Here is a 27974-nt window from a genome sequence, read left to right on the forward strand (position 1 = left end):
CAGATTACGACCACAGAGTTTCGTTGCACCGGAAAGGAAGAGGTTCTCTTCCGTCGCAGGGTTTCGCCATGGTAAGACTGATACGCCCCAACTCCGAATATATCTGCCTCCATCCTTTGAAAAAGGGCCGTTCCACCTTGGCAGTGTTTCGCTTTTCCCTCGCCCCTACTTGGTGGGTGGGAATGCTGCTGGTACTGCTTCAGGAAACCCAATTTGGAGAGCGGAGGTCTCAGAAGTGTGCGTCTAGTTGTGCTCGACCTGGGGGCCGGCACAAGAGTCCCTCTTTGACGCAGCCCGGCAGTGTCTTTTTACCCTTATTAGCTTATTTCCACACGTTGAAGCAGCCTCATAGATTCGCTTGGAGAGCACTGTGGATGTTTTCGACGTATGGTAGGGAGACGCGCGGTTTTCAAAGATCTGTGCTTTACGCGGTCTCTGTTCTGGGGTCTGGCAGGAAGTAATACTTGCTCAAAACGGGGCGTGAGTATGGGCTGGTCGATCTTTTCTCCTTGAGTGAGGTATTACCCGTTAGCAATTCCTGCAGCTGAAGATGAGGACATTTCACTCAGCGGAGACGAATTTCTCTGAGTTTGGTGTCCTTTTCAGGCCCGGGGCCCCAAGAAGCACTTGAAGCGTGTTGCAGCGCCGAAGCATTGGATGCTTGACAAACTAACGGGTGTATTTGTAAGTATAACTTCATTTTTTTTTTTTTTTTTACTCGAGTACATGCTAAATACCTGTGGCTTGGTATTTCTTGGGAGCAGTGTTTGCTTATTTGTTATGTGGGATTTTCGTTGGTAAAGACTTCCTGCACCCGGAACTTGTCCTTGCACTTTTCTGTGCAACAGAGGGCAAGTATATCACGTCCTGGTGGTCTCCTTTGCTGTTTGAGCTCCCCACTTTAGAGGGCACTTGCTGAGCCCAGAGCCGGGTAGGTTAATGAATGTGTCCAATTCCATGTAAGAAAGGAGTTCAGTGATAGTCCACTGAGTCCCCATTAATAAACAAATGCGTTTAATTTAAAGTTACCCTTTGTTTCAGAGGGTGGAGTAACTGCATTTTACGTTGAGCCCGAGTTACTGGTTTAGCAGTAAAGGCTACAGGAGCCCACGAAACAAGGGCAAGAAATTGTGTGAGAAACGCTGAATGCTCTTGAAGTGAACGTGAAGACCTGTTAGGATGAGGGCAGTATACTCAGGTGCACGGGAGGCAAGTATCTCACAAGGAGACTAGGCAATTTCCACATTGGTGGTGTGGTGATATTGGGGGAGAGTGGTTGAAGCCATAAAGTGTTGGTCTTCTGAGAGAGAGAGGAGTGAGTGTGAAGAAGACAGAACCGAGGTGCTTAAGATGCCAAGGGTTTTTTTGAGCAGGAATAAATGTGGGGCATCCTTAAGAGACTGTATGTACCCGAGGGTCTACAGCCACATAGGAGGCACTTGGTAACTAGCTTGATTTGGCCTCCTCTTTGTACAGTTTGAACTCTGAACACTGAGTAGTAGAAGCTTGTCTTCCTTGTCCTGATATTTTCGGAGAGAACCTAGGCCGTGTGTTGGCTGGGGACCTGGATTTGCAACCTGTCCTTGTCAGTTTCTGCTTCCAAGTGCTGCCTCTGCTACTGTCCCCTACTATCTGACCTCCCTGGATGGGCCATTGTTTTTTCTATTGTTATGTGGATGAGCAAGGCACTCTTTTTAAGACTTGCTGGGAACTTAGTCCTTTAGTCTTGGGGGGTCTTCTCCTTTTCCCCGTGGCATTGATGAATGTGTGTGGTTAATGATTGTGAGTCCCTTTTAAGAGGGACAAAGCTAAAGTGGGATCTGTAGAAGCAGCTTGAAGAACAGTCTCCATTAGAAGGGATTCCTGTGTGATCCAAGCTTAAAAGATAATTGGGGAGTGATGTTCAAGACAGACCTTGAGGCTTTTGTAGGTACTGGTAGCAGATATCCAAAGGACAGTATAACACTGAAATTGCAAGAGTATAGGTTACAGGATTTGTTGCAGTGTGATTTTGATGACAGTTAAGCCAGCAAGCAGCCAAGAAAGGAAGAACGCACACTGGGTGTTACGGGGTGGTCCAGCAATATAGGCAGGACTTATGTGGAACTTTGAAGCCTGGAATGGTGACAGAGTAGTAGAATATGTCTTCGTAGGGTTTTGGGTAAAGTGTAAGCTACACCTGAGATACGTGGGATGTAGTGTTGTGTTCAAGGGAGGTTTGAGGAGGCAGTACCAGTGGCAGTGGTGCTTGGGGCAGGGCAAAATGGGGAGATTGTTGTGAGGCTGGATTTGGGGAAGGAAGGGGCACAAAATGGAATTTCCATGGTTGGAGACATGACCTTACTAACAAGACAGACCTCTCTAAATTGATGACATAATTGCCCTTTTGTATTCCTCTTCCCCAACAAGTTAAGTTCAGCTGAACTTATGCAGGGCTAAGATCTAGTTACATAAGGACCTGGTTACAAAGATCAGGTTATCTGCCCTTGTTTTCTACAGGCACCTCGTCCATCGACAGGTCCCCACAAGCTGAGGGAATGTCTTCCCCTGATCATCTTCCTCAGGAATAGACTCAAGTATGCGTTGACTGGAGATGAGGTAAAGAAGATATGTATGCAACGCTTCATCAAAATTGATGGCAAGGTTCGAGTGGATGTCACCTACCCTACTGGATTCATGGGTAAGGAAAGAGCTTTTTGTTTTGAAGAAGGAATGGGTTGAGAGAAAGACAAGGTGTAGGGCTTTCGTGTTGCCAGTGATAAGACCGGACACTGAACTTTTGATTTGTACAGAAGTTACTGCTGGTCTTTTCAGAAGGGGAATGAGGGATAGGGAGAGGAGTGGGAAGACTGAAGTAAAAAGCAGGAAAGGGGTTGGTCACTGTAAATGGGATGAGACAAGCAGTGGCTGCTAGCTGGTGGGTTATCAAAGTTAGGCTCCTGCCCTCGCGTCAGAGACTGGGAGACAGAGCAGCTGTCCTTAGGTGTTGGCTGGAATAAACAGTAAATTCTTTTGGCAGCCTTGAGTTTTCTCAGGTAGGCACTTTGAGGGGGATTGGGCTCCTCTTGAGCTTTTAGAAGCCATGTTAGTGTTGAGGTCTTCGTAGGCCAAGGTTGAAGCTTAGCCAAGAAGAGGGCTCAGAGGAATCTGGCTAACGATTGGTCGTTTGGTCGTTTGGTCGAGGAGAGAATCTTTGTCAGTCAACAGAGTTTTGGCTCTGTCTTCCCACTTTGTTGATGACTTAACTATTCTGCATCTCCAAGGATGGATTTGCAGCTTGGTTTCCGGGGGAGAGTGGAGGAGGGGCAGAAGGGTCACACACTTCTATGGAAAAAGTGTACTGAGGTAGGAAAAGGCGCTAAGGAATTCTGACCTAGTGCTTTGTTCACCGTTTTAATGGTGAAAGGCTCAATTTAGCCTAGTATTGTTCCAAAAGCAGGGGGATGATGAGTTTATCGGATGTGGAAGCTACCGAGTGGATGGGGTTCCAGGTCAGACTTTCCTAGAATGCAGCCACTGAATTAGAAAAGACAGACCTTCCTTTTCTTACTTTCTTTCCTTTCTTTTTTTTTTTTTTCCCCCATCTTGCTTTCTTCCTCAAAACCCCAAATCCCGAGTGAGGCAGGACTCTTGATAAGTCATAGAGGGAGTAAAGGGGGCCAGGCCATTGACTGCTGACCCTTGAGTCTTGCTTGCTTAAATGTGAGTTCTGCTTGTTCATTTGGTTTCCTGGTATGTGTGGGTGTGCTCATGTGTGTTTTCTCCTTAGGATTCTGAGTGCATGAACCCAGAACACAGTCTCAAGCAGCCATTGCATGAGAACATAGGAAGCAGTAGAGCAGCCGTAAATGTATTCACTTTCTTTTGTTGGATGACATGTATTGGGACAGGAGCAGGGGTTGGTTTCGTTCAAGCACCCCCATCAAGTGCTGGGTACTCCTAGCCTGCTAAAATGTTCTCAGGTTCAACCTGGCATAGAGTGTTCCTGCTGTGCAGGCAAAAGAAACTTTGTGTTAACAATGTTCCGTATACCTTTTTGTGATCAGATGTCATCAGCATTGAGAAGACAGGTGAACATTTCCGCCTGGTCTATGACACCAAGGGCCGTTTTGCCGTTCACCGCATCACAGTGGAAGAGGCAAAGGTATGTTGTGCAAATTAAGTGAGCTTTGTAATTTCCAGACAGCTAGGTCTGTTACCAAGGTTGTCAGAGGGTGTTTAGGTGAGATTCTGGGAGTATTTCCTATCTCTGCTTGTTCATCTGGTTTTTAATCCAGGCATGTAGGTAGGTGCACACTGATGGAAGGTAATGGATTTTCCACGAGACTGTTTTAAAAGCAGGGTACGAGTAAGCAGTTCTCTGAAGGACAAGGTGTTTCTGTACAGGAAAGGTCTGGTACTGGAACCAGGAAGGCCTGGGTACAAATCCAGACTCTTGTCATTCATTTATTATGTAACTGCAGGCAATAGTACATAGAACCTTTTTTGAGTCTTTTGTTTTCTTTCTTTTTTTTTTTTTTTTTAGGCGGAGTCTCGCTCTGTCGCCCAGACTGGAGTGCAGTGGCGCAATCTCGGCTCACTGCAAGCTCTGCCTCCCGGGTTCACGCCATTCTCCTGCCTCAGCCTCCCGAGTAGCTGGGACTACAGGCGCCCGCCACCTCGCCCGGCTAGTTTTTTGTATTTTTAGTAGAGACGGGGTTTCACCATGTTAGCCAGGATGGTCTCGATCTCCTGACCTCGTGATCCACCCGTCTCGGCCTCCCAAAGTGCTGGGATTACAGGCTTGAGCCACCGCGCCCGGCCTGAGTCTTTTGTTTTCTTTGTAAACGGTGATAATACGCTTTCTTGCCAGCTTTCTGTGACTATGTTAGTAGTAGTGCTGCCTCGCACTTATTAGACGTAGAAGATTATTGACTTCCTGATGTCTGCCTCAGCCCTTAAAACTCCCTCTTCCCTCCCCAGATTTAATGGCTGAAGTTTCAAGGAAACTTTCACAGGAGCTCTTTCTGTGTGTACAGGACTTAATCACCCTTCTAAGTCATCCATTCCTCTTTTTCCTGAATTTAGGGTCATGGGATGACTTTGTTTTTCACGTAACCAAATCACCTTTACAGTGACCAGATGCCATCTGAATATGAGATGCATTCTGTAAGTGAATCACGACATGTTTCATTGGATGTTGTTTCCACTTAGTTTAACCGGCTTGGCTTTTTCTCTGTTACTTGTTTGGAACACATTAGAGTCCCTGTAGGAATTGACAAGTATTTTCATGTCTGGATGGTTACTTAATTGATCGGTTGTTTGGTTGGTTCTGACTTCTTTAGTCGTGTCCCTTGATGCAGAGTCCATTCTGTTTTTGTGGATTGCTCCCACAGGAGGTGCTTTGTTTTAGATGGTAGTAGTAGGCCTTGAATTCTGCAGGGTGTTCAGTCGCGCAGGCTGTTATGTTCTGTTGTACATAAAAGCTAGAAAGCACAGGGGAAATCTTAAATCTGATGACCGGTTTCTGCTTTTGTAAGGAATTTGGATCTCAAGAGACAACGCAGATCGGTAGTCCCTGTGAGTTTTTAAGTAGGGAGAGGTGGAGTGGGACAAGGAGATACTGGAGTGTTGTTATACCTAGTACTTGCCGTAACGGATTGGCCAGCCACTGTGTAAAAAGCTTGTGTCCAGGAGAGTATCACATAGTAGAGAGACGTGCCAAATGGTTACCCTGGGTTAGGGTACAGGCCTTACCCTTGTGTAACAGGTAAGAGACTTGGGGAAGTTTTAGTTGAGCTTATTTGTTTGCTGGTTGTATCTTTGGGCAGCTGGAAGGGAGCATTCCTTATTACAAACTCAGGTTAGCTTGGCTTGAGCCAAGAGTTGAAGGACACAGCGAGTTCACAGTGGAGAATCACAGGCTCCTGGGTTGTCAGTTATGTGGGACACACCAGGGAGCCTTTTCATAGTTTATTTGTCCACCAGGTAGCATAGGTTAGTGGAGAGACAGAACATCCAAATAGCCCTCCACCCTTGAAAATAAAACAGAAAAGGAGTATTTTGTGGGTCTTGGGAAAACAGCTTGATGGATTTCAGACATAATTTTTTCCCTTTAACAACTTGGTATTTGTTGAAGACCAAGGAAATAGAAGTCACTGGTTTTAAGAGTGGGACATTACATCTGTTTTTGTGGGGGATTGCCACTACAGTGGATGGGGAAAAAAAAAGATTTTGGGTGAGCCCATCATGAGCCTGCACAAGAATAATGGGAACTTAAGGCAGTGCCTGTTCCCATTGCGAGTAGGGGTAGAGAGCACAAGTATCACCTGGGAGATGCAAAGAAGACAGGGGTTTAGAATATACATCCCCTGCTGTGGTATGGAGGAAGCACATGTGGAACAGGGTGATTGAATATTAGGTGGTAGGGTAAGGAGATGGTAGCTCCAGATCTTGACGAAATACATGGATGCTTGAGAGAGTTGTGGATGGAAGGACAGTATCATAATGCTTTGGGTTCAGCTTGCCTTGTAGCTTGCAAGTACATAATAAGACAGAAAAAAGTAGGTGCTGACTGAAATACAGGACTGCAACACTGCTCAAAGGAGTTACAGTAGATGCTGTCTGAATAGTTGGCACAGTATCCTCATTGATGTTGGGCAGCTTGTGTTCAATGATAGGTGTGCATAGGGAGAGGGAGATTTTATACTATAAGCAGAAGGTTTATGAACAGGATCTAGGTGGTGCAGGTTCTCTTTCCTGAAAAGTGGAGAACACTGGTTAAAGAAATCGAAAAGAGGAAATCAGAGAGTAACCAACCACCAGAGACTTGGTTTTATGTATTACCATTCTTGAACGTTGAGAAGACTGAATCTCTTTTTTTTTTTTTTTTTTTTTTTTTGAGACAGAGTCTCGCTCTGCCCCCAGGCTGGAGTGCAGTGGCCGGATCTCAGCTCACTGCAAGCTCCGCGTCCCGGGTTAACGCCATTCTCCTGCCTCAGCCTCCCGAGTAGCTGGGACTACAGGCGCCCGCCACCTCGCCCAGCTAATTTTTTTGTATTTTTAGTAGAGACGGGGTTTCACCGTGTTAGCCAGGATGGTTTCGATCTCCTGACCTCGTGATTCGCCCGTCTCGGCCTCCCAAAGTGCTGGGATTACAGGCTTGAGCCACCGCGCCCGGCAAGACTGAATCTCATAAAGGTGACCGTTATTTTCAAAGTAGAAGATACAGGACAGTGGCTAGAAGGAGGCAGAAGGAGGGAGTTTCTTTTAAGATAGTGGGTAATGTTTGCCCATTTGTTTTAGAAAATTGGAGATTAGTGCAAAAGGAGGTGTTCAAGACCATGAGTGTGGAGACTAGTGCTTTTTTTGGTGGGCAAGGAAGAAGACAGGTAGGAGGGAATAGGCAGTTGAAGTTGAAGTTTCAGAAAAGATGGAACCTGGCCAGTTAGATTTATTTCTAAGGGAGGCCAGCTGAGAAAGATTTAACATTGGTTTGTGTAGGTGTTGTACAAAGGGCAGGTGGAAACTTGGAGCGAAGACTTAATCTGTGTTTTGAGAGGGACAGGGTAGAATGCTCTCAGTGAGATTTGACATTCATTTTGGAGAATGACAGGAAGCCTCATTGCTTCCTTGCAGTCAAGATTGTATGGAAAGGGTGTCAGTGGGGCAGGCATGTTGTAGTAGGTGGTGATGTGATTACAGATTATGACTGGGAGTCAAGATTGCTGAGCAGACAGAAGGCAGAGTTGAGGTTTTCTTGTGGTAGAGCGCTATTCAACAGTTAAGAATAAACTCTTTTTCTCTGTAGTTCTTTTAAAAAAAAAGAAATTTGAAAATATTCAGTAACTTTTTGGATACAGGTGTTTTTTGGGTTACATGGATGAATTATCCGGTGGTTAATTCTGAGATTGTAGTGCACCCATCACCCTAATAGTGTACATTGTACCTAATATGTATTATTTTTATCTCTGGCCCCGTCTCAACCTTCAGATATTCAAGAGTATTTGAAGTATCTGAGTATCTGAAGCCTGTTATATCACTCTGTCTTTGCATACTCACAGCCTGGCTCCCACTTACAAGTGAGAACATAGGGGTTTTGGTTTTCCACTCCTGTGTTATTTCACTTTGAATAATGGCTTCCCAGTCCCTTCATGTTGCTGCAAAAGACATTATTTTGTTCCTTTCAATGGCTCTTTTTCTCCAAACGTCTGTCTCTGTGAGGGCTCAGAAACTGACACGTTCTGGAGACTTCCCTGTCTAAGCATTTTGCTTAGATATGCATGGCTTACATATACCTAGGCTCAACTGCTTTTTATTTCCCTGGCTCCCACCCGTCTCCTTTTCTCTCAGACATTTCCATTTGTCTCAGACATTTTATTATAAGCAGTTGGTTTGGTGTACTCCAGCTCATACTGTCTTGTTTTCATCCATTATATCCTTGCCTTCATGGCTTTTAGTCTGCCTACTTGGAGGACTCAATCCGAACTCTGATTCCTGTTTTGGAATCTTGCCACACAGAGGCTGAGCCCCATGCTAGGAACTGAGGATTGAACCCAGAGCAGTCTCCTGTTTGCTGTCATTTTGTGCTTTTCTCACTGGCCAGTGGTGACCCAGAGGGCCCTACAGTCCTTGGGGCTGGAGGACAGAAGGTAATGGGGTATCACATCTTTAAAATCTGAAGACAGTCTTTTCAGCTGTGGGACAAAAGAAAAATAATTGGTTTTCCGCAGATGTTGAGCTACCCCTGTGGTAAGAGGGTTTAGCTCAACTGGAAGTTCCCTTCATGATACCGCCAGACTTACCCTTAGTGAACCTCTAGTTTTCTCACAGGATGGGCGTCTACTAAGCAAGAGGACCCAAGATCTAAATCCTGAGCTGTTTTGGCCACATAAAGGTTTGGTGCACAGGTAATAAAAGGCGTTTGAGGTGGATACGAGAAAAGCGTGCTGAGGTTGGCTTTTGCAGGAACTCTCCCCCTAATAAATGTGGTCAGAAGTTTTGAGCCTGCCTTAGTCCTGGTCTTGAAGCACTGCAAACCCGGTCAGGCAGCTCTGTGTAGTGGTTAGACACGGAACTGTTACCTGTTAATGTGCTAGCATGCTTACAGGCATTTCACTTACTCATGGATAGTTGCTATTTGTCATCTGTGTTTCACAGTTCATCTCTGGATCCTTCAGGGACAGACATGCATCATGAAGCTTGGGTGAATGGTTCCAGAGGGAACCGTCTGACAGGATGGAGGGAGGCCCCTTGGAACTGGAGGCACCTTTAAAGAGAGAGGCCATGTCTTTTTCAGAGGGTGTTTCACGTGTGCAGTTAAAGGCAAAGGACCTTTGGGCCCAAGGGTTCAAGTTTGTTGCTGTGATGTAGTAGTGAACAGCAGGGTGCTGTTGCTGTCTATGCAGAAACTTGGTTAGTGAGAGGATCTGTGGAGGATATAGGAAAAGAAAATGTTTTTACTTGTTTTGTTGTTGCTTTCTTTCCTTTCTCCTGATTGTCAGCTACCTGCTGACTATTGTGACTCCCTTAGCACCATTCTCAGCTCAGCTGAGACAGTACACTGCCCAGGATGTATGTGAAAAGTAGAGGGCAGCAGGTAGGCTTTGAGGTGTGAATAGGCCTTCTATGAGTTCACAGTCATAGAACTTAGTTGGACCTGTCTTACCTGGGTTATTTGGAGCTAATGAGCAAGGGTGGAAAGGGGAAGGATTAACTTTCACTGGAAACATTTTAGAATCACCCAAGAAGGTTTAGGATGTCACCTAGAAAAAATGTGTAGGACAGTTGGGTGAAAAGAATGCATTTAGCAGGCCATGATGCAAAGACTTGCCTCATGAAGTTGGAGGGGCAGAGGTAGAGAGGGCCAGATTTTATTCTGAACAGGGAGCAGTGATTGTAATAGGGGTGTCAGTAATAGTGACCTCAGTAACTGTGGGTAGAGCCATTTCAGAACTGGAGCTTGCATTTCAGAGTTCTTTCTCTGGTTATCAAGGACAGTGGGTTTCTTAAATCTAGCATGGAGGAGAGCTGGAGAAATTGAAAATCCCACTAGTAGCCTTAGGTTGATTAAAGTAACACTGCATTAGTAAGTGGTCACTGGATTGGTACTGGATTGAATAGTACATTTTAAAGGTGAAGTGCAAGTTGCTCTTCTAAATGGGGATGGAAGAGTGAAGTCAACAGATTGTTTTCAAGTCTGGCTCCACTGGTTGCAGAATGTATGCTGTGTGTTGTAATCTTTCTTATGGTTTGGTCCCAGGGCCTTTGGAGGTATAAGGGGAAAAAGTGTTTTCTCTGTCTGCATACCCAGCCTTACTTACCCTGGACTCAAACAAGCCTGGATTCTTTGCCCACTGCTTTGGTGCTTAGGGACTGTAGCTAGGTAGTTTTCCACTTTGGAGTAGAGGGCAAAGAAAAGAATGGACTTTGATAGTCATGTTATACCTCATCCACATGTATTCACCCTGAAGTTGGGCAGGTTAGTAACCCTCTGTGACCGTGGTATACCATTTATTGTCTGAGGCAATTCTGCTTGGCTCCTCAGTGAACCTTAAAGACCTTTCAGTACCCTGGACACTCTGTGTCTGTGTCCATATTCTCCCTCTGCCTCATCACACTTAAGTATTTTGCCTACCGTAGCACCATAGGTTGATGATTTTCTGTTCTGGTATGTAACCTTATCAGCTGAATTTGGTCGTATATTGGATCTGTCTTCTCTTATGGGGGTATTTATACCTGGTTGGAAGGAATGTGCCAAGTTGTATTCAGTATCTTAATGACAGCACCCCCTATCCTGCCTCTGCACACATTACCTTCATTACACTTGCTTATGGATGGCCAAGTACTTACATCCCTGGGTGGTGGGGCCATTCCTGTAGTCACCTTGGTTTGCACTGTGTTCGGTTTGCTCTCCTTCGGCCACCATTCACTCCCTCCAAGTCCCATCCAGACGTTCAAAGGGCTTCTGTCCTGCTGTGCCTTCCTGCGACAGGCAATAGAACAAAAGTTTTAAACACTGCGGCCTTTTTATGTGTGTGCGAGCAGGTTTCTGATGTCTTGTCCTTTAGGGCCAAGTTCTGGACCCAAAGGCATTCCTAAAGTTAATTTGGGGGTGGTACACACACTGGCAGGGTAGCAGGAAAGGAGAATGTGGTTTTTCTTTTCCTTTTGAAAGAAGAGGGCTCAATCAACCTAATTGTCCCTTGGAGTGCTTCTGACTTTTCTTTAAGAGCTTCAATTGGTATGTTTGCATGCAGCATCTGGGTGTTTCTTAAATTTCTACATTTATGTGTGACTTCTGTATTATAGTCTCGAAGGTTTTCAGTTGGTTGGTCCAGTAGGCAGCTCTGATTGGGGAGTTAGGCAGCTTTTGATTTCTTTGCTTAACTCACTGGCCAGGAAAGCTGGAAATGATCTTGAGTTTGTATTTGTAGTGGTGGTAAATGTGAAGTGGTGGTGGTAAACAAACTGAACACTCAACTGAAGAATGCCTGGAAGAGTGTGTCAATTGTGAAGTTTTGAGTTGAAGAGAGTGCTCTCATTAGATTGACTGCATAGGTTCTAGGCCTTAACATGGATAAGTGGGGTTGGATATGCCAGGGTGGTGAATTCCAGATTTACTTTAACTGGTGGAGTTAATGTGGCCTAAGTTCCACATGTGGAATAAAAGTTTTTTGTCACCTTCTTGGACTGCTGGCTTATATTAAATGGCTTCACATCTCTATAGCACCTTGAATGGCGTTGGATCTATAGTAGCAGCAGGAAGAATATTAGCTGACGTTTACTGCTTTGCTCGGTCCTTTATGTTCCATTATCTCAAACATTAGATGTAGTAGTGTGCAATAATTATTCGCATCCTACACCTGTGAAACCTAAGGGGACAGTATTTCAACTTGGGCCTTTTTTATAGAAGAGTGAGCCCAAGCTCTGGTTACTTTACTTACCATACTTCTCTTTCCACTCCCAGGCAGGTCAAAAGCAGTGATAGAGAGAAGCTGGCAAACCTAGTTAGTCCTGAGAGCCCAAATATAGGGGAGAGAGTTAAAATATCTGTAGAGGAAATGCAGGCGCTGATTTGAAAAAAAAAAAAAACAGTGGCTCCTCGAGTTCATTCATTGTACAGTTTTTGGACTGTTTCTGTCATCTTCAGGGGGCTCTTTCTGTGATCTGGCAGTCTGCATTTGTCCTTGTTAGTTTCACATTTACCCAGAGAGTTTGTCCTGAGACTTCAGAGGACTGTACTCAGTTTAAGTGTGGGGTTTTTAATATCTTTTAACTTTCTATAAGCTTTTTCTTCCAACAAAACTGAAAGAAAACCCACTTTGTCACTTCTGAGCAGTGACACTTTCTGGGGAGCCTATGGTACGTAGGATGGGCATTGGCAACCACACATGGATTATGTTTGTTTGAGATTACATCGTGTACCATTTGAAGCTCCTGAAAATTGCTTCTGGAACAAAATGGGGCTTGGATAACTCTTGGGCTGATACTTGTACTTGGTATGAGACATTTTGAACTGCTCCTGCTGGTAGATGTCACAAGCAACACCAGAGTGGTAAATGTTAACAGGGAAATAAAGCAAGTATATAATGGGTTGTGCCATTTAAAAGTGAGATGAGGAAGAGCAGCATTGTGTACTGAAAGCATGTAGCTGGCTGGCACAGCTGTTTTTACCTAACCTGGTCATAAAAGCCTCATGTTTTTCTTTTCTTTTTCTTTGAGACAGAGTTTCGCTCTTGTTGCCCAGGCTGGAGTGCAGTGGCGCAATCTTGGCTCACTGCAACCTCCACTTCCCAGGTTCAAGCAATTCTCCTGCCTCAGCCTCCCGTGTAGCTGGGATTACAGGCATGCACCACCACCCTGGCTAATTTAGTATTTTTAGTAGAGACGGGGTTTCTCCACGTTGGTCAGGCTGGTCTTGAACTCCCGACCTTAGGTGATCCGCCTGCCTTGGTCTCCCAAAGTGCTGGGATTACAGGCCTGAGCCACTGCGCCCAGCAAAAGCCACACATGTTCTTAGCGGTTCTTAGTAGTGGTAGAGTTAAGTTTGTCCCTGGGGCTCTTTATTACCACCGCTTCAGAGTTGCCGGATGAGAACTATCAATTGGAAATATGTCCCTGAGGAGAAAATGATATACCAGTTGACTATGTGTTATCACTCAGATACACAGGCAACAAGCTTTTAGGGTGTGATAAAGGACCAGAGGTCAGTTCAGCTGAGCACTCTTCCAGTAGCCACCAGAAGGTTCTGAAACAGATTCCCCCTTGGTGAGATTTCCCAGATGTTTAAATTGCCAAATCAGTATGGGAGATCATCAGCTCTGTGACTGGTTAATGTAGCTTTTCTCAGGAGTACTCCTTCTCTGTCTGAGGACATGCTGGAAGTAGATAGGATAGGAAATATTTGGGTGACTGCTTTAGGCTGGCTTTGTGTTTACATATTAAATTGGTTTTCCTTGCTGTGTTTATAGTACAAGTTGTGCAAAGTGAGGAAGATTACTGTGGGAATAAAGGGAATCCCTCACTTGGTGACTCATGATGCTCGTACCATCCGCTACCCAGATCCTCTCATTAAGGTGAATGATACTGTGCAGATTGATTTAGGGACTGGCAAGATAATCAACTTTATCAAATTTGACACGGGTAAGTTTTTTTTTCCCTTATGTTGTCTGCTACCTCCCTCCTTGTCTTTTCTTTTTCGGTCTTTCTGTTTTATTCTATTTTGTCTGTACACCTATTACGATTAGAAAGAACTAAAACACATTTGGTTCTCCCTAAGAGAGACCATATTGTGTCATGGTCTCTTGGGTTTGCAGTGGGTTCTTGATGTTGAGTAGCGGTGTGATGTCCCTTGGGGCTATCTGCAATAGCCCAGCCTCATTCAGAATGTAAACTATAGCTATGTAAACTCTGTGTCCATTCTGTTTGTCACCAGAGGGGTACTTTGTTTTAAATGAGATAAACTTTAGGTGTGTTCTTTGAGGTGAAGGGCTGAAGTTGTCCAGATAACCTTAAACTAGTTATGAGGAAAAGATGTGTCTACAGCTTTGTTTCTCCTCCCTACACCATAGGCTCTGACCTCTGACAGGTTTACACCCAAATGCTTCGTAATACTTGATCAGCTAAGGAAGTAAAATATTTTGTTTTAACAGAAATTTCTAGAAATGCAGAAACACTGGAAAAACAGGACAGGGACAACAAACAGTGGCAGCTCCTTTTGTGCCAACCTTCAGTGACTGCATTTTGTTATGTTGCCTATCTGCCCTCCCTGTTTACCTGCTTATGGCACCCCCACAGTCCCCACTTGGACTGTGATTTAAGACCTAGCCAAAGTCCTCGAGTTGCCTTCGTGTTTGAGCCCAGGCTGGCTGTCTTGAATTCAGTACTGCACAGCCTGGGGTTGTCTGATTGTTGTTTGACCACTATGAGCTACCTGCGCTGCCTGCACTTCTGTTATTTACTGTTGACCTGGAAATTTTAGCCAAGAATGTTTCTTGGCTATGAAAGTTGAGAGGCCTTCTCATTAGGAGAAAACATTGAGAGAAGGGATATTTAATGGGATGTGTCATGCTTGTCATACCTAAACCTATTGTTTGATGTCATTGTGACCACAAAAGAGATAACTAGACATCTTGCATCTCCTAGTAATAGCAGGAAGTAATAGTAGGGATACTTCTATTCAGGAAGTATTCTTGTGAAAGAATCAAGACAGACTTGGATAAAGGGACAAAGGAAAGCATGCATATATTGGAACACAGTTAAGACACCTGGAAATTATTTGCAGAGTTACTTAGATTTTCGAGTGGCTTGCTAGATATTTCAGATTCAAATGATTTGGTACTGGCCATTTGTTTCTAAGTGATCCAGTGAAGGCCTGCAGGAGTTTAAAAATGTTATGAAGCTGGAGAGTGGGTAGCTAGGATCATATTGTGCTTGTCTCAACTTTTGCATACCTTTGAGAATAATTTTTTAAATGAATGTGGACTTCTTATCTCCAGTTAAATGATAATGTTGTTTCTCATTTATTAAATCAAATTCCAAGTTAAAATTCAACAGATTTTTTTCTCCCCCACCTAACTTGTTTTTTGTTTTGTTTTGTTTTTTGGGTTTTGTTTTGTTTTGAGACAGTCTTGCCACATTGCCCAGGCTGATGTGCAGTGGTGCAATCTCAGCTGACTGCAAGCTCCGCCTCCTGGGTTCAAGTGATTCTCCTGCCTCCGCCTCCCAAGTAAAGACAGGGTTTCACCATGTTGACCAGTCTGGTTTCAAACTTCTGACCTCAGGTGATCCACTGCCTTGGCCTCCCACAGTGCTGGGATTACAGGAGTGAGCCATTGCCCTTGGCCCTGACTTTGTTTATTTGAAATATATATCCTTTTGTCTTACACAAACATGCTTGGTATTAATTTGTTTGCTTATTTGCTTATTACTTGTTTATTACTTAGTTTACTCCTGAGAGTTTACATAAAATCTCAGAATGACAAAGCCAATATTCCTAGTAACAAGAAACCCACTGAATGGGCAAAGGTTTCTTTGTAGTTCTTGGTTGGTTTGGTTTTCAATGCTTAACAAATTTTTAATTGTGGTTTTTAAAAAAAAAGATACTTCCGAAATTTAGCACCTTAACCATTTTTAAGTGTACAGTTCATTAGTGTTGTCAACTATATTCACATTTTTGTGTGACAGATCTCCAGAACTCCCTCATTTGTGCTTTAACCAACTCCACCACTTTCTGCTTTCTGTAACCTCTGACAACCACCATATCACTCTTTGCTTCTGTGAATTTGACTTTTTTGAGTGGTTTCTTAATAAGTGGAAATGATAGTGTTTGTCCTTTTTGACCAGTTAACTTTGCTTGGCCTAGTGTCCTCAGGTTTCATGCATGTTGTGGCATGTGAAAGTATTTCTTTTGTCTTTTTTGAGACAGTTTCACTCTTGTCACCCACACTGGCATGCAGTGACGTTATCTCCACTCACTGCAGCCTCCATCTCCTGGTTTCAAGTGATTTTCCTGCCTCAGCCTCCTGAGTAGCTGAGATTTCTGGCACCCATCACCACACCCAGTTAATTTTTGTGTTTTTAGTAGAGATGGGGTGTTGCCATGTTGGCCAGGCTGGACTCAAAACTCTTGACCTTAGGTGATCCACTGCTTTGACTTCCCAAAGTGCTGGGATTATAGGCGTGAGCCACCGCACTTGGCCAGTATTTCCTTCCTCTTTAAAGGTGGAGTAATACTCAGTTGTGTATATATACCACATTTTGTTTATCCATTCCTCTGTGGATGGACATTTAGGTTGTCTCTACCTCTTGGCTATTGTGAGTAGGGCTGCTAGGAACACAGCTGTGCAGACAGCTCTCCCAGATCCTGCTGGATGTTTCTGTGTACATACTCAGAAGTGGCATTGCTGGACCATACGTGATAGTTTTGAAATTTTTGAGAAATCTTTGTGCTGTTGTTTTATAGCAGCCTTGCCATTTCACATTCTCACCACCAGTGCAGAAGAATTTCAGTTTCTTCACATTCCTTCCCACACTTTGCTGTTGTTTGCTTTTTATATTTTTTCTTTTTTTTCTTGTGGCTATCCTGGTAGCTATGAGGTCATATCTCATTATTATTACTTTTTAAATTTGGAGTTCTGTGATGAGTAGAGACATTGAACATCTTTTTGAGTGCTTGTATGCTTTTGGAGAAAGATCTTACGCCCTTTGTCCAGTATTTAGCCAGGTTGTTTCTGGTATTGTTGAGTTGTAGGACATCTTTAGATAGTATCAGATGTAAGATTTGTGGATGTTTTTTCCTATTCCATAGGTTGCCTTTTCACCCTTACTGATTGTTTCTTTTGGTTGGCAGGCTTTTTAAAATTTGTCCGTTTTTGCTTTTGCTGTGTCATGTCCAGGAGATCATATCTCTTGTGTCACTTGTGGTTTCTGTGTGTGTCTTGGGAGCTTTACAGTTTGAGGCCTTACGTTTAATCTGTTTAGAGCTTGTTTTTGTATATGGTGTAATATAAGATATTCTCCTTGTTCATTTATGTGGGGACTTAGTTTTACCAACACCATTTGTTGAAGTCACTGTCTTTTCTCCACTGAGAGGTCCGGGCACGCTTGTTGAAGATTATTTGGCATATACACTTGGGTTTATTTCTGGGCTCTGTTTTCTTTCTTTGGTCTGTTTGCCCGTGTTTTATGCCAGTATCACACTATTGGATTGCTGTCATTTTGTATTTTGTTTTCAGATTAGGAAGTGTGTTATCCAAGTTTGTGTTTATTTTTCATAATTGTTTTGGCTGTCTTTGGTGCCTGAAGAGGAGGTGTGTCCCTTGAGATTCCATATGAATTTTAGTGTGATTTTTTTTTTTCCGCAAAAAGAAAAAATGCTATTGGTATTTTGATGGTGATTATATTAAATCTATAGGTTGCTTTGGGTTATATGGACTTCTGAAAGATACTAAGTTTCTGCATCAGTGGAGATGACTGAGTGGTTTTTGTCTTTTGTTCTGTTAATGTAACATTGATTTTTTTATGTTTCATCATTCCTTGCATTCCGGGAGTAAATCCTACTTGATTGTAATGTATTGCTGTTGAATTTGATTTGCCAGCATTTTGGTCACAATTTCTGCATTGTATTTATTAAGGACAGTGGCATGTAGTTTTCATTCCTGGTGGTGTCCTTGTCTAGGTTTTATATTAGGTTGATGCTGGCCTCACAGAATGCACTTGAAAGTGTTACCTCCTTCCCAGCCTTTTCAGGAGGATTGGTGGTAATTATTATTCTAACGTTTTCAGGTCCTGGGCTTTTATTTATTGCGAGGTTTTTGGTTACTGATTCAAACTGCAAGTCTAGCTATAGATCTGTTCAGATTTTTTTAAAGTTTTAAATTTTTGTTTTTTTTTTTTACTTTTGAGACACTCTGACTCTGTCGCTTACGCTCTAGATCTTGGCTCACTGCAACCTCTGCCTTCCAGGTTCGAGCGATTCTTCTGCCTCAGCATCCCGAGTTGCTGGGATTAGAGGGCAGTGCCACCACACCTGGCTAATTTTTGTGTTTTCAGTAGAGACAGGGTTTCATTTCACCCTGTTGGCCAGGCGGGTGTTGAACTCCTGACCTCAGTTGATCTGCCCGCCTCGCCTCCTAAAGTGCTCAGATTACAGGTGTGAGCCACTGTGCTCGGCCTCAGTTTTTTTTTATTTCTTCACGAGTCAGTCTTGGTCCGTTGTATATTTTTAGGAATTTATCAGTTTCTTCTAGGTTCTCTAATTTGTTGGTGTATTCATGGTATTCTTATGATACTTTTATTTCTATGACATTGGTTATAATACCTTCTTTTTCATTTCTGATTTTAATTTTTTTGAATCTTTTTCTTAATTTGGCTGAACTTTAGTCAAGGTTTTTGTTTTGTTTTTTTGGGAACAGGGCCTCACTCTTGTCATCCAGCCTGGAATGCAGTGGTGTGATCACTGCTTACTGCAGCTCAGCCTCCTTGGGCTTGGATAATCTTCCTGCCTTACTGTCCCGAGTAGCTGGGATCACAGGCACGCACCACCACACCTGGCTAATCTTTGTAATTTTTTATGGAGATAGGGTTTCGCCATGTTGCTTAGGCTGATCTTGAGCTCCTGGGATAAAGCGATCCTGTTTGCTTTTGCCTACCAAAGCAGAGTCAGCCACACTCAACTTCAGTTTTGTCAGTTTTGTTAATCTGTTTTAAGAAATCAACACTTAGTTTTTTTTCTTTTTTCTTACTGTTTTTTCTTATGTCTGCTGTGGTCTTTATTTAATTTCCTTTCTTCTGCCAACCTTGGGTTTATTCTATTCTTTTTCTAGTTCCTTGTAATGTAGTTAGGCCATTGATTTGAGGTCATTCTTCTTTTGTAACATAAACGTTTTTGAGCTGTCTTGTCTTATGTGAAAATTTTTGACTTACAGTTTATTTTGTCTGACCCGTTTGGTCAGCCCTGCTGTCTTTTGGTTACCATTTGCTTGGAACATCAACTTCAGCCCTTCACTTTCAGCCTGTATGTGTCCTTAAATCTGAAACTGGTCTTTTGTTAACAGCATATAGTTATAACTTGTTTGGTTGGTTATATGGTTTTATTCCTTTAGCTAATCTTTGTCCTTAGATTGGGGTGAGGAGTTAATCTATTTTACAGTCAAAACAGTTAACTGTTAAGGAAGGTGTTAGTTAGTATAGCTCTGTTAATTATTTTCAGTATGTTCTGTAGCTATTTTATACCTATTTTTTCTCCTTTAATTACCTGCCTTTCTGTGTTTTGCTGCTCTTTACATTTTGTAGTGACAAGAAATAGAAGAATGCTTTGAATCCTTTCTGTTTTTGTTTTGTATGTCTTCCATGGTTTTTTTCTTTGTAGTTACCAAGGGGATTACATAAATTATCTTAAAGTGAAAACAGTCTGTTTTCAACTGTTACCTGCAGTTGCATTGCCATATTTCCTCAGAGCAATTTTGTTATTGATGGCACACATGAATTTTTTTTTATTGTCTATCCTTTTACATTGGTTTATGATTATTTATATGCTTTTGTGTTTTAAGTTCTATACCAGATTTAAAAGTGATTTATACACCTTTGTGATCTAGGATTCTCTTATTTGTCTGTATATTTACCTTTATCAGAAAGCTTTGTGTTTTCTTTTTTCTTTTTTTTAGAGAAGGGGTCTGGCTGTGTCGCCTAGGCTGGAGTACAGTGGCGCCATCTCAGCTCACTGCAACCTCTGCCTCCCGGGTTCTAGCAGTTTTCCTGCCTCAGCCTCCCAAGTGACTGGGACTACAAGCACATGACACCACACCTGGCCAATTTTTTTTGTATTTTAGTGGAGATGGGGTTTCATTGTTGCCCAGGCTGGTCTCGAACTCCTGAGCTCAGGCAGTCCCCTCTCAAAATGCTAGGATTATACACATAAGCCACCATGCCCGGCCAAACTTTGTATTTTCATATGGTTTTGTGTCTGACATCCTTTTGTTTCATCTTGAAGGACTTCTTTCCGCATTTCTCACAGGGCAAGCCTAGTGGCTTTGCTTACCTCGGAAGGTCTTTTTCTTTAATTTTGGAAGATATGGTATTCTTGTGAGGACTAAACCCTGATTATTATCTTGTCCCAATTGCTATCTAAAGGATCTGGGAGATATGCCCTACAAATGAGCATGACTAATCTTCAGATGGGTTTTATTTAACCCTATATTTCATGACTGACTTTCCAGTCTGACTCTGGGATAACATTACGAGACAATGAAGAAAATAAAAATGTTTTACCCCAAAACATTTTTCTTTGCTGTATTTTGAAATGACCCTGCGAAGCTCTTCTTTGTGGGAATGGGGGACATTTGCATCAGTAAAGAATCTCTGTTAAAATTGTTAAATCTTTTTCTTCCAGACCCTCCCAATTCTAAAGAGATAAACTAAAATCTGAATAAGAAACATTGATCATCTATTGTCTCTAAGGGCAACCACTTTAAGACTTCAGAAGAACTTTGGTCTCCATCATCTTTTATCTTAACCTGAGCATTCCCTTTCCCTTCTTACTGATCCCAGGCAAACTCAAACTTCAGCCAGAAAAATACTTAAATTCATCAATAGGCTACACCCAATAACCCCCACAACCGTGCTCTTTCTGGACCAAACCAGTGTATTTCTTAAATGTATTTGATTGATGCCTCATGCCTCTCTAAAATGTATAAAACCAAGGTGTGTGCCCTGACCACCTTGGTTCCATGTTCTTAGGGCCTCCTCCTAAGGGTTGTGTCATGGGCCATGGTGACTCCTATTTGGCGGTTTGATAGTTTGACTCTTTTCGTTGTCTCTTGGTTGACAGTTTGTTCCTTTAAGCACATTGAATATGTCATCCCACTGTCTTCTGGATTGCAGAGTTACAGCTTATCTAGCAGGAGTTCCCCCATAAATCATGAGTCACTTTTTACCTGCTGCTTCCAAGATGCTTTCTTTGTGACTCTTGACTCTTGATTATATTGTCTCTTGATGTATATCTCTTTGGGCTTGTCCTAGTTGGAGTTCAGCTTCTTGAATTTGTATGTCTGTCTTCTTTCTCACAATTGGGGAGCTTGGGCCATTATTCTTTCTAGTAGGCTTTTTGCCCCTCCCTGTCTTTCCCCCAAATCCTGTTCTCATTTTCTCTGTTTCTGTCTATTCTCCTTCTAGGACTCTTGTAATTTGTATATTGTTCCTCTTGATAGTGTCACCTCCTCCCTGTCTTAGGCTTACCTTTATTATTACTTTTTCCTTTTTGCGCCTCTGACTTGTTAATTTCAGTGGCCTGTCTTCAAATTCGCAGATTCTTTCTGGATCTGTGAATTTTTAAATTCAGTTCAATTGTATTCAGCTCCAGAGTTTGATCCTTTTTTTGTGGGTTTCCTTTACGTTGTTGATAATTCTTATGTTGTTTATGGGTTGTTTTCTGATTTTGTTTGTATCTGTGTTTCCTTAGATTGATGTGCATCTTTAAGATGGTTAGTTTGAATTCTTTGGTAATCATTTCTGTAGGCTCATTTTTCTAAAGAAATACAGCTCTTCCAGTCTTCCAGTCTTCAGTCTTCACCAAGTATCTTCCAGTCTTCACCAAGTATCTTCTTACAGGGAGTATGACCTTCACCAGTCAGCCAGGCTAGAGGTTTTAGGGATTTCAACTCAGGGCTTGCATGTGCAGTTTCTTGGCTGTGCTTTTCTGAAGCCCCTAACATCTTGGTTTGCCTGATGCCTGTCTGTGATACTGTGGCTTCTCTGCTATTGTAAAAAACTGTCCTGTGTACCCTGCTCCCACCCCAATCCCTGCATATCTTTTTTTTTTTTTTTTGAGATGGAGTTTCATTCTTGTTGCCTGGGCAGTACTGCAATGGTGTCATCTCAGCTCACTGCGATTCTCCTGCCTCAGCCTCCTGAGTAGCTGGGATTATAGGCATGTGCCACCATGCCTGGCTAATTTTGTACTTTTAGTAGAGATGGGATTTCTCCATGTTGGTCAGGCTGGTCTTGAACTCCCAACCTCAGATGATCCGCCCACCTCAGCCTTCCAAAGTGCTGGGATTACAGGCGTGAGCCACAGTGCCTGGCAATTTTTGTAATTTGTAGTAGAGACAGTTTCATCATGTTAGCCAGGATGGTGTTGAACTCCTGACCTCAGGTGATCTGCCTGCCTTGGCCTCCCAAAATGCTAGGATTACAGGCATGAGCCACCATGCCTGGCCTTTTTTTCTTTTTTTTTTTTTTCCCCCCCGAGACAAGAGTCTTGCTTTGTCACCCAGGTTGGAGTGCAGCGGCACGATCTCGGCTCATTGCAACCCCTGCCTCTGAGGTTCAAGCATTCTGCTTCAGCCTCCCAAGTAGCTGGGTTTACAAGGTGTGTGCCACCATACCTAGCTGTGATCCATTGCAGTAGAAAATGTTGTTTTCACATACTGCTTTGTCCATAATCTTCATCTCACTTCAGTTTTTGGGACTTGTATTAGAGGTTTTCACAGTAGACCCACTCGTCCAGTCTTCTCTGTTTTTCATCTTTTTGTCTTTCCACGGTGCATCATGAGCAGTTCTTTTCAGCACCTTCTGTTTTTCTCATTCTGTCTTCAACCAGCTGTGGACATGTTTCTTTAAGCCCATTCCTTTCCATTCTTAATTTTGGTAACCACATTTTTCATTATTTGTTTGATTTTCAAATCCAGTAGGTTACTCTGCAAAGGTGGGCTTCTTGTTGATTTGCGTTAGTTTTGTTTTGTTTTTGCTTTTATCCTTGTAGACTACCCTTTCAAGGCAGTTCCAAGTTTTGCATTTGGTTTGATGCTGGGTTGAGGGTGGTGGTCTTTATCATGATGTCTTAGTTCCTTCCATGCTAGATACTACATGTAAAGTACTGACACATACAAGAATAGTATGTGGTCAAGATAAGGTAGCCTGTGCCCTATATAGTGTGCTTATAATAGATGGTTATGTCCCACAAAAGTAACTCTAGATATCTGAAACAAATGTATTCTTCCTGGGGCTGCCTGAGAGCCCTTGGAACATTGGAAGATTCCCCCTCGAAAGACTGGATTAGCTAGCCATCCAGTTAAAGGCCTTTCTAGTTATTGTCTAGTGCCTTTCTCATAGCCTGAATTTCTCCAGTTCTCCCTCCCTCTCAGTCGTCTTCACTGTCTCTCCACCTATCCACCTACCCAGTGCTGTTCCATACCATCTTTGTCAACCCCAAAATGATTATTTATTCAACCTTTGAAGAATTACATTGTTGGACAAACAATGCAGGGAAAGCTTATGATTTGAAAAATCCTTAGGGGCCTGCCTTTAAATGACGACTGCAGTGTAATTCACAAATAGCATTCATTTACAGTGACGAGAGTTCTTGAAATTACAATTCTGGGATGATACTCCATTTTTGTTGCCTGTGTGTGTTAATTGGTTTTAAAGGCAGCAGGCTTCGGTCTGGTTTTAAAATGACTGCTCTCCTGTTTATTTTCCTTTCCCTCTAGGCAATGTGTGTATGGTGATTGGTGGAGCCAACCTTGGTCGTGTTGGTGTGATCACCAACAGGGAAAGACATCCGGGTTCTTTTGATGTGGTGCATGTGAAGGATGCCAATGGCAACAGCTTTGCCACGAGGCTTTCCAACATTTTTGTCATTGGCGATGTAAGACTTACACTCTCTTCACTTCTTTCTAAGAAGACTCACCCTAAAAAGCATAAAGATAAAGACCTGCATCCGCTACTGGTGTTTGTCTGTTTGTTGTTGTTCTTGTGTCAAGGTTCACAGAGTGCAGCAAGCTTTCTATTTAGAGTCTCAGAGAAGAAACAAGATTAGATCTAGAGCCTTACACCTGGCCTCTTCAGGTTGTCTATGTGAGATGCCAGCAGTGTCATGCAGTAAATTAAGTTAAACTCAGCCTTGCAACTTTTGCAGGGCTACACACCACTGGTATGGGCTGGATTAAGGCCACTGGCTCCAATCCTGGTAGTACCATGCCCCCTTACTTTTGTAAGTAAGTCTGCTAAACCCCTCTGAGACTCCCATCATATAGCTCATCAGTGAACATGGGGGAGTTTGATGCAAGGGGCCTGTGAATGAATTGCTAATTTGAGAATAAGAGCATTTACAAGGCATATAACACTTGTTAGTTTCCTTTACTTGTTCAAGATGCTCTTGCCCTGGGATCTTTTGAGACCTTTTCAGTGAAGGAGCACCTCTGAAGTCATGCAGTATCCTTACATGGGAGTCAGTTACCCCAAGACTTAAGGAAAGGGCAAAGGGACGTAATTGAAAAGCTTTTCATCAAGCTATTCAGCCCCGAGAGCAGCATCTTTCACTTGTACCCTGGCAGTCCTTAGAATATTTGAGAGGTGATACAGAGGCGAAGCCTGCTGTTGTTTTTTTGGCTATGCCACTCAGCAGCTCTATAGTTGGTCCATTCCTTTTCTCAGTATTGAATTATGACACCTCAGTTTATACCTTTGAAAGCAAGGGATCAGAGAAGTGAGTAAATGCATATAAAAGTTCTTTAAAGCTGATGATGGGGTGCTGACAATTCACGACTTCAAAACTATGAGAACCTGAAGTTAGTGTCCTTGCCTTTAAAGATGCTTATGAAAAACTTGTTGGCTGGTTGCTTCATATAAAATAGAAGCAGGAAGACCTTTAATAGCTCAGCAGTGAGAAGTGAGAGGGAATGTGAGAGGCAGATAACCTCTCAGGAGACATATATAATGAAATCTTTTGTTTTAAATTTTGTTTAGCGGTCTTCTCTTAGCTGGCTCTTAATGTAAAGGAAGGTATGAAGCGTGTGTGTTTTGTTGGGATGTTATTTTTCTCTCTTCCCTTTCTTTCTGTACTTATTTTATCTCCTTCTCAATTGCAGGGCAATAAACCTTGGATTTCTCTGCCCAGAGGAAAGGGCATTCGACTTACTGTTGCTGAAGAGAGAGACAAGAGGCTGGCCACCAAACAGAGCAGTGGCTAAATTGCAGTAGCAGTGTATCTTTTTTCTTTGCCGAAATAAACAGTGAATTCTGGTTTCCTAATGTGTTTTTCCCCCCTTGTGGATAACAGTAGGGGTTGAATTTGCTCATGGTTTTGGCACTATCTTAAGATCTCTAGGAATACCACCTATACTTCCTCTGACCCTCCAGTAAGTAAACCTTCACTTCCCTCATACATGTTACCCACACTGTCTGTGTGGGCAGAGTGATGGAGTAGCATTACAAACCAAGTACAAAAAGCGTATGACATTTCTGATGCCTCAGAGAATGAGCATTAGTTGAAATCATAGAAGAAACAAGTGTTTGTAAATTAGGGAGTTTAATTTTTCTTTACCAGGGATGTGCTTTCTGTACCTCCCCCTCCCCGACCCCAGTTCTTTAGGTCAGAAGTTCAGCCTGTCTCAGAAAGGATGGCATTCTTTTATGGAAGCTATGGGGGATGGTCTTAGAGTCCTTGCTTGTTCACATTATTGGCAGAAATTAAATCCTATAGCTGTAGGACTGAGGTCCCTTTTTCTTTGCTGACTGGTAATCTCAGAGCTTTTCTCAGCTTCTGGAGGCCACGTGCATTCTTTGCCTAATGGTCCCGTTTGTCCATCTTGTTCAAAGTGAGCAGTGGCAGGTCAGGTCCTTCACATACAGAGTGTTTGGTCTTTGACTCAGTCAGGAATGGTTCTCCACTTAAGGACCCATTAGAATAACCTCTTATTTTCATAGATTGTCACTTTAATGTCATATTTATAGGATCTTTGGATACTGCTTTTCTTACCAGAAACCTCTATGGCTGGTGGTGCCTTTGCCTGAGTTTTGTTTTGGCCTGCTGGGCTCATTCTGCCCACTTGGCATGGCAGGCTAAGCTTGGCCTATAATATTAGCTTAGATCCCATGCCTGCCAAGGGCAGGTCAGGCGTGGAACAGTTAGGGGTGTGTGAGCAAGCATGGGGTCTGGCCAGTGTGAAGTGCCACATGCTGGCTGCTGCCGCAGGGCAGGCAGCTCTAGGTGCCAGGATGGTCGCTGGCTCACTGCAGTGCTCCAGCTGGACCAGGTGCACCGCAACAGCTTCCACAGCTGGCTGTGGGGAACACAGTAGCACTCAGAAGCTTGGAGATGCCAGGAACTGCGTGGCTCAAATGGGGAGCTCAGCCCTGGCTCAGGGAGCTCCCAGGTCTTGGCTCCCTGAAGTACTGCAGGGCTTCTTTCTTCATCACCTGCAATGTGACAACCAAGGGGAATATATCAGCTCTTCTTGTGTTACGGGTATTTTAGAATTGTCATTCGGTGGGTCCTGAGTGCTTATCCTGCTTCCAGGAAGAATGAGGTATGTGGACAAGTGGAGGGTGAGCAAGACAAAGAGGAGCTTTATTGAGCAACAGGACAGCTCAGAGGAGACCCATGGGCAACTTCAGTCCTCACCCAAGATTGGAGCAGGCTCTGGGAGCCAGGAGAGGTCAGTGGGAGCAGACACCCTGATCCTGGGGGCTGCGGGTGCCTTCTCAGGCCCCCAAGGTTGCAGAGTGCAGAGACACTGTTGGCAGCAGGAGTGATATATCTGGCAAGTTGTTCTGTGGCCCCAGTGCTCCCCTTTGACAGGCGCCTGACCCTTGGAGGAAAGTGGGGGTGTAGGGGGACCAGGGTGCCTCCCGGAGTGGATCACCATTGCTTGATGGTCACCCCATAGGCCCCAGAGACACAGCCTTAGGAGGCTGTGGCAGAGCCAGGTATATGTGTGCATACACCTGTGATAATCAGATTTATTTTTTTAGGCGGAGTCTCACTCCCAGGCTGCAGTGCAGTAGTGTGATCTTGGCTTACTGCAACCTCCCCTTCTTGGGTTCAAGTGATTGTTGTACCTCTCAACCTCCCAGGTAACTGGGACTACAGGCACATACCACCATGCCTGGCTGATTTTTGTATTTTTAGTATACAAAATTGGCCAGTCTGGTCTCAAAACTCCTGCCCTCAAGTGATCCACCCATTTTGGCTTCCCAAAGTACTGGGATTACAGGCATGAGCCATTGTGCCTGGCTGATAATCAAAATTTTGACTCAAGTGCAGCAAAGATACTACACTGGAAAGAAGTTGGATAAGAATTCCCTTGAGTACTGTCTTTATTGTATGTCTCATAGACACATCTATTTCAGTGTCCCTTCATTTCCTTATGACTGACAAATGCAAAACTGAGTATGTTGCTCAAAATGTTTTCTCTTACCAACCCTTCCTCCTTGATGTAAGGACATCCTATTCCTCATCACACTTGAGAACCTACGGTTATTGTTACCTTATTCCTCACCTTCATGTCATCATCTCCCTCAAATCCTTTTTGTAAGTGGGTGAATTTTAAATCATGTGTAAGTAAAACTAATCAGCCACCAAACATTACCAGCCGGTGTAAATCTCGTCCTATCCATTGCCACTGTCACTCCTCTGGAGGATTTTATCCCAGAAATATTTCTCTGACTTCTCCTGCTCCAACCACTGCCTGTTACTTGAGTTTGGTCTTCCTGTATTTATCTAGCTGGTGAGCTCAGAGAACTACAGTGTGAATCCATGACTTTGTTTCTGGGGCTCTTTGAGGTTTGCCCTGGGGCTCAAAGGCAGGAAGTCTTGCCCTCACAAAATACCGCTCCTTCATGATTTGGTATCTTAAACTCTTAAGTACATGGCTGCACATTGGTCCTAATCTTTGCCCTACACAGGCCCAGGACCTGACAGCCTCTCTGTCAGAGATCGAGCCCTCAGGCCTTTGTGCTCAGGCTTTGAAGGTCTTAATTTTCCTCCCAGCTCTTTCCTACCAGGAGGGGTGGTAGAGCAGGAATAAGAACTCGCCTTCTGGCAACTGAGACAAACTGAAACAAAAACACACTCATCAGTATCTGGGAAAGAACTCAGTCCTATGACTCTTCATGCAGTAAGTCCAAATACTTAATCACAGCCCTAAGAGACAGATGAAAGGGAAGAAGGGAGGAAAAGTGGAATAAGAAAAGAGTGAGTACCATCAGTATCA

The 27974-nt window shown here is 43.4% G+C and overlaps 1 protein-coding gene across 2 annotated transcripts; it reads left to right on the plus strand.

Moving 5' to 3' along the window:
* RPS4Y1 (ribosomal protein S4 Y-linked 1) lies at nt 1-25011 on the plus strand. 2 transcript variants are annotated; one of them, XM_010369192.2, is made up of 7 exons: nt 1-71; nt 607-684; nt 2500-2680; nt 4047-4144; nt 13452-13623; nt 23469-23626; nt 24849-25011. In XM_010369192.2, exons 1-7 carry the CDS (start codon nt 69-71, stop codon nt 24948-24950), a joined length of 792 nt encoding a protein of 263 aa, XP_010367494.1. In that variant the 5' UTR covers nt 1-68; the 3' UTR covers nt 24951-25011. The 2 variants fall into 2 exon arrangements, with proteins under 2 accessions (XP_010367494.1, XP_030782116.1); XM_030926256.1 differs by lacking the exon at nt 1-71 and adding an exon at nt 315-390.
* Nucleotides 25012-27974: the final 2963 nt, after the last annotated feature.

The sequence above is a fragment of the Rhinopithecus roxellana genome, chromosome 22 (genome assembly GCF_007565055.1).
Source record: "Rhinopithecus roxellana isolate Shanxi Qingling chromosome 22, ASM756505v1, whole genome shotgun sequence".
In the NCBI taxonomy this organism is placed as follows: Eukaryota; Metazoa; Chordata; class Mammalia; order Primates; family Cercopithecidae; genus Rhinopithecus; species Rhinopithecus roxellana.